The 5,735-nt window shown below is 50.4% G+C and overlaps 1 protein-coding gene across 1 annotated transcript; it reads left to right on the top strand.

Annotated features, from left to right (window-relative positions):
- Nucleotides 1–231: 231 nt before the first annotated feature.
- Nucleotides 232–2,590, top strand: LOC138867986 (protein diaphanous homolog 1-like). Its single transcript, XM_070145295.1, has 2 exons — nucleotides 232–858; nucleotides 2,528–2,590. The coding sequence occupies exons 1-2, from the start codon at nucleotides 232–234 to the stop codon at nucleotides 2,588–2,590; spliced, it is 690 nt and encodes a 229-aa protein (XP_070001396.1).
- Nucleotides 2,591–5,735: the final 3,145 nt, after the last annotated feature.

Here is a 5,735-nt window from a genome sequence, read left to right as displayed (position 1 = left end):
AAACAAATTTCAGCCCTCCTCATAAGACTCAAAAATAAATAAATAAAAAAAGAAAAAAAAAGAAAAAGGAAAAAAAACAAATTTCAGCCCTCCTCGTAAGACTCAAAAATAAATAACAAAAAGAGAAAAAAAGAGAAAAAAGAAAAAACCAAATTCGCACCGTCCCGCATGCCTCCTCTGTCCGTTGCAGATGCTCGCTCGCGGTTCCATCCGGGTGAACTTTCTCTCCCGATGACACCATTCCTGGGCAGCGGCGGCGGCGGCGGGCAAGGTCGAGGACACCTCCGCTACCTCCGGGGCTGCCCTGGGCCTCCGTGCCCTGTGCTTCCGTGCCCTCTCCTGCCTCCGTGCCCTCTCCTGCCTCCGTGCCCTCTCCTGCCTCCGTGCCCTGTGCCTCCGTGTCCTCTCCTGCCTCCGTGCCCTGTGCCTCCGTGCCCTCTCCTCCGTGTCCTGTGCCTCCGTGCCCTCTCCTGCCTCCGTGCCCTCTCCTGCCTCCGTGCCCTCTCCTGCCTCCGTGCCCTGTGCCTCCGTGTCCTCTCCTGCCTCCGTGCCCTGTGCCTCCGTGCCCTCTCCTCCGTGTCCTGTGCCTCCGTGCCCTCTCCTGCCTCCGTGCCCTCTCCTGCCTCCGTGCCCTCTCCTGCCTCCGTGCCCTCTCCTGCCTCCGTGCCCTCTCCTGCCTCCGTGCCCTCTCCTGCCTCCGTGCCCTCTCCTGCCTCCGTGCCCTCTCCTGCCTCCGTGCCCTGTGCCTCCGTGCCCTCTCCTCCGTGCCCTTTCCTTCGTGCCCTCTCCTCCGTGCCCAGTGCCTCCGTGTCCCGTGCTTCCGTGCCCTCTCCTCCGTGTCCTGTGCCTCCGTGCCCTGTGCCTCCGTGCCCTCTCCTCCGTGCCCTCTCCTCCTCCCCCCTTCGCTTCCGTCCCTGTCACTCTTTATTCTACCTTCGCCTTCTTTCTTTCTTTCTATTTCTGTGTTCTGTGTGCTGTTTTCTCCTCTCTTTGTATTTCTGTATTCTATATTCTACCTTCTTCTCTCTTTCCTTCTATTCCTGCATTCTACATTCTGCCTTCTCTCTTTCCTTCTATTCCTGTATTCTATATTCTACCTTCTCCTTCACCTCCTATCTCTTCACTCAACATTCTATCCTCTTCCCCCCCCCCTCTTTCCTCACCTCCCATATCGTCTACCCTTCTATCCTCTCATCCTACTCCCTCCCCCCCCATCCCCCCCTTCGCTCTACATTCTTACTCCTCTCCCTCCCTCCCCCTTCTCCCTCCCCCTCACCCATATCTTCTACCCTTCTACCTTCTCTTCCCTCCCCCCCTCTCCCTCCCTCCCGCTCTCCCTCCCTACCTCCCTCCCCCTCTCCGACATCTACCCTTCTACCTTCTCTCCCTCCCCCCATCCCCTCCCCCTACCTGTACCCCTACCCCCACAATCCTCATTATCTGACGCTTCCTGGTCATTATATGGGGTGAGGGGGGTGGGAGTGGGGGTAAGGGGGGATGGGGTGGAGGGTATGGGGCAGGGAGAAAATTGTAGGGGCATCTAGGCAGCTGCGGACGGGTTGTGGGCAGCGGAGTTGGGCAGGTTGTTGCGGAGTGGTCGGTGGGTAAAAGCGGAGGAGAGAGTAGTGGCTTGCACGGGGGAGGGGGTGGGGTGGGGTGGGGGTGGGTGTAAGGTGTATATACGAACGCACGCGCGCATGGTTGGGCATATTTTTGGAGGGCGTGTGTTGGGAGATGTGTGTGTGTTTGTGGTGGTTGTGGGTGTATATATATATATTTTTTTTCTCCTTTTTTCTTTCTTTTGTTTTCACTCTCTTTCTTTTTTATTTTTCTCTTTCTCATTTTCATTTTGTCTCTCTTTCTCATATACTCTCTCTCTCTCTCTCTCTCTCTCTCTCTCTCTCTCTCTCTCTCTCTCTCTCTCTCTCTCTCTCTCTCTCTCTCTCTCACACACATACACACACACACACACACACACACACACACACACACACACACACACACACACACACACACACAGACACACACACACACACACACACACACGCACACACGCACACACGCACACACACACACAAACACAAACGCACACAAACACAAACGCACACAAACACAAACGCACACACAAACACAAACACAAACACACACACACACACACACACACACACACACACACACCAAGAACTAAACACACACACGAAAGACAAGGCCAATGTCAAGGAGAAGAACCACATACCCGTCAACATAGTGTCTGCGGGACGAACAACAACCATGACCTCTACTTGTATTAAGGTTTATGTTGTTGAGAGATAAACCGACCGCATATGTTGGTGTGGGAAGAAGCACATACGCGTGAGATAACACGATCGCATATGTTGGGGTCCCATCAACGTAGTGTCTGTAAGATTGAACAATTCCACTTGTATTAAGGTATTAAGGTTTACGTTGCTGAGAGATAACACGACCGCATATGTTGGGGTCCCGTCAACATAGTGTCTTTAAAATGAACAATTCCACTTGTATTAAGGTATTAAGGTTTACGATGCTGAGAGATAACACGACCGCATATGTTGGGGTCCCATCAACATAGTGTCTTTAAGATTGAACAATTCCACTTGTATTAAGGTATTAAGGTTTACGATGCTGAGAGATAACACGACCGCATATGTTGGGGTCCCGTCAACATAGTGTCTTTAGGATGAACAACACTTGTATTAAGGTATTAAGGTTTATGTTGCTGAGAGATAACACGACCGCATATGTTGGGGTCCCATCAACATAGTGTCTGTAAGATTGAACAATTCCACTTGTATTAAGGTATTAAGGTTTATGTTGCTGAGAGATAACACGACCGCATATGTTGGGGTCCCGTCAACATAGTGTCTTTAAGATGAACAATTCCACTTTTATTAAGGTATTAAGGTTTACGATGCTGAGAGAAAACACGACCGCATATGTTGGGGCGTGTCGAGTGAAAAGTAACTTCTTCTTTATATAGAGGGTTATGAAGAAGAAGAACCACATACCCGTCAACATAGTGTTTGTAGGACGAACAACAACCATGAATACTTGTATTAATTTTTATGTTGCTGAGAGATAACACGACCGCATATGTTGGCGCGTGTCGAGTGAAAATTAACATCTTTATATAGAGGGTTATGATGCATTAATAATAAGTATTGTGAACAAGATCGGGATTTGCGTGGTATGTGCGAATATCGCCTGGGGGGGAGGGGGAGGGGGTGGTGGCGGGAGGGGGGGAAATTGAGCAGATTTCTCGTTTGGCGACTTGTGTGTGGGGTTGTTTGTTTGTCTGTGCGTTTGTGTGTGTGTGTGTGTGTGTCTGTGTGTCTGTGCGTTTGTTTGTGTGTTTGTTTGTCTGTGCGTTTGTTTGTGTGCGTAGTGCGTGTGTGCGTGTGCGTATGTGTGTGTGTCTGTACCTTTGTGTGTGTGTGTGTGTGTGTGCGTGTGTGTGTGTGTGTGTGTGTGTGTGTGTGTGCGTGTGTTTGTGTGTGTGTGTGTGTGTGTGCGTGTCTGTGCGTTTGTTTGTGTGTGTGTCTGTGCGTTTGTTTGTGTGTGCGTGTGCGTGTGTGCTTGTGCGTGTGTTTCTCTGTGCGTTTGTTTGTTTGTTTGTGTGTGTGTGCGTGCGTGCGTGCGATCTCTCCTCTGCGGGCGTGTTTGTGGCACTTGATGCATATGGGCTTGCCTGTCTTGGGTGTTGGCTTCCGAAAGGTCTTGGGTTTGCGCCGGGCTTTCTTGAAGGGCCTTGCTTCTTCTTGTTTTTCTCTCTTATTTTATTTTTCTTCTCCTTGTTCTTCCTTTTCTTTTTCTTCTCCTTGCTCTTCTTTTCTTTTTCTTCTTTTTTTTCTATTTCTTTTTTTTCTCCCCCTGCTCCTCCTCCTTCTTCGTCTTCTTCTCCTCCCTCTTCTCCTCCTCCTCCTCCTCCTTCTTCGTCTTCTCTCTCTTCTCCTCCTCCTCCTCCTTCTGCCCTCATCCTCCTCCTCCTGCCCTCCTCCTCCTCCTCCTGCCCTCCTCCTCCTCTCCCTCCTCCTTCCCCGCCTCCTCCTCCCTCCTCCTTCCCCTCCTCCTCCCTCCTCCTCCTCCTTCCCCTCCTTTTCCTCCTTCCCCTCCTCCTCCTCCTTCCCCTCCTTCCCCCTCCTCCTTCCCCTCCTTCCCCTCCTCCTCCTCCCCCTCCCCCTCCTCCTCCTTCTTCCCCCTTCCCTCCTTTTCCTTCTTCTCCTTCTCCTCCTCCTTCTTCTCCTTCCCCTTCCCCCTTCCCCTTCCCTTCTTCTCCTCCTCCTCCTTCTTCTCCCTTCCCCATCTTCTCCTCCTCCCTCCCTCTCTCCCCCCTTCTCTTCCTCCTCCCCCTCCCCTCCTCCTCCTCCTCCCCCTCCTTCTTCCTCCCCTCCTCCTCCTCCTCCTCCCCCTCCCCCTCCTCCTCCTCCTTCTCCTTCCTCACCTCCTCCTCCTCCTCCTCCTCCTCCTCCCTCCTCCCTCCTCCTCCTCCTCCTCCTCCTCCTTTCCCTCCTCCTCCTTCCCCTCCTCCTCCTCCCTCTCCTTCTTCTCCTTCCCCTTCTCCTCCTCCTTCTTCTCCTTCCTCTTTACTTATGTCCTCGCCAAGACCCTCCACCTAACAGCCAGCAGTTCAGACCGACGCTTCGAAGCTAATGAGAGAACAGGCGGACCACTTTCACACGAGGGGCTGTAATTGAGGCAGTCACGCCCCCTTAACCCAGTGGTCACCCTTTAGCCCGACCTTCTCTCCCTCTCCCTCCCTCCCTCCCTCCCTCTCTCCTCGCTACTCTTTCTCCGTTCTTACTACTACTCTTCTCACTCTCTCTTTAATTTATCTTTTTTTTTCTTTCCTCTTCCTCCTTTTTCTTTCCTTACTCTTCCTCCTCCCTCTCTATTACTCCCTATTTATTTATTACTCTAACTCCGTCTTCCTTACTCCTTACTCTTCCTCCCTCCCTCCTTCCTTTCCCTTCCTCTCTCCCTCCCTCCTTTCTCCTCCTCCCTCCCTCCTTTCTCTTCCTCCCTCCCTCCCTCCTTTCTCTTCCTAAATTCCCTCCCTCCTTTCTCCTCCTCCCTCCCTCCTTTCTCCTCCTCCCTCCCTCCCTCCTTTCTCCTCCTCCCTCCCTTCCTCCCACCTCCTCCTCGATCCCCCGAGGGTCACGTGAGGAGCGGAGGTGCCACTGGACCTTGTCACACCACCGGCGAACTGTCACTTGACTGGGACCGCTTCTCGACTTATCACGTAACCAGGAAGACAGTTAGTTTTCCTACATTTCTTTTTTCTGGCTTGTCCCCCTTTTTTTCCCTCACAAAATGGAGGGCATTGTTATCATTATTATTATTATTTTACTTTGTTTTGTACAGTTTTATTTGCTTCTTTCGTGGTATTTGGCTGTCCCCCTCCCCCCCCCCCACAAGATGGAGGGCATTGTTATTATTATTATTATTATTATTATTATTATTATTATTCTTCTTCTTCTTCTTATTATTATTATTATATATATATATATATATATATATATATATATATATATATATTTATATATATTTTTTTTTTTTTTTTTTTTTTTTTTTTTTTTTTTTTTTCAGTTTTTGGTTTGATTCCTTCTTGGTATTTGGTATCCTTGGTTAACTGTTGGTGCGACGCGTGTGAGGTTCAGGGCGTGATGGTATGTGGGGTGGATGGTTTGACTGTCGTTATTGCTGTTTGTATTATTGTT

Source organism: Penaeus vannamei, chromosome 33 (assembly GCF_042767895.1).
Source record: "Penaeus vannamei isolate JL-2024 chromosome 33, ASM4276789v1, whole genome shotgun sequence".
NCBI lineage: Eukaryota > Metazoa > Arthropoda > Malacostraca > Decapoda > Penaeidae > Penaeus > Penaeus vannamei.
This window is presented reverse-complemented; position numbering and strand designations above follow the sequence as displayed.

Coding starts and splice junctions, on each gene's coding strand:
- LOC138867986 (XM_070145295.1), top strand. CDS start 232: ATGACACCATTCCTGGGCAGCGGCGGCGGCGGCGGGCAAGGTCGAGGA. Junction 859..2,527: donor GTCCTGTGCCTCCGTGCCCT/GTGCCTCCGTGC, acceptor ACTTGTATTAAG/GTATTAAGGTTTACGATGCT.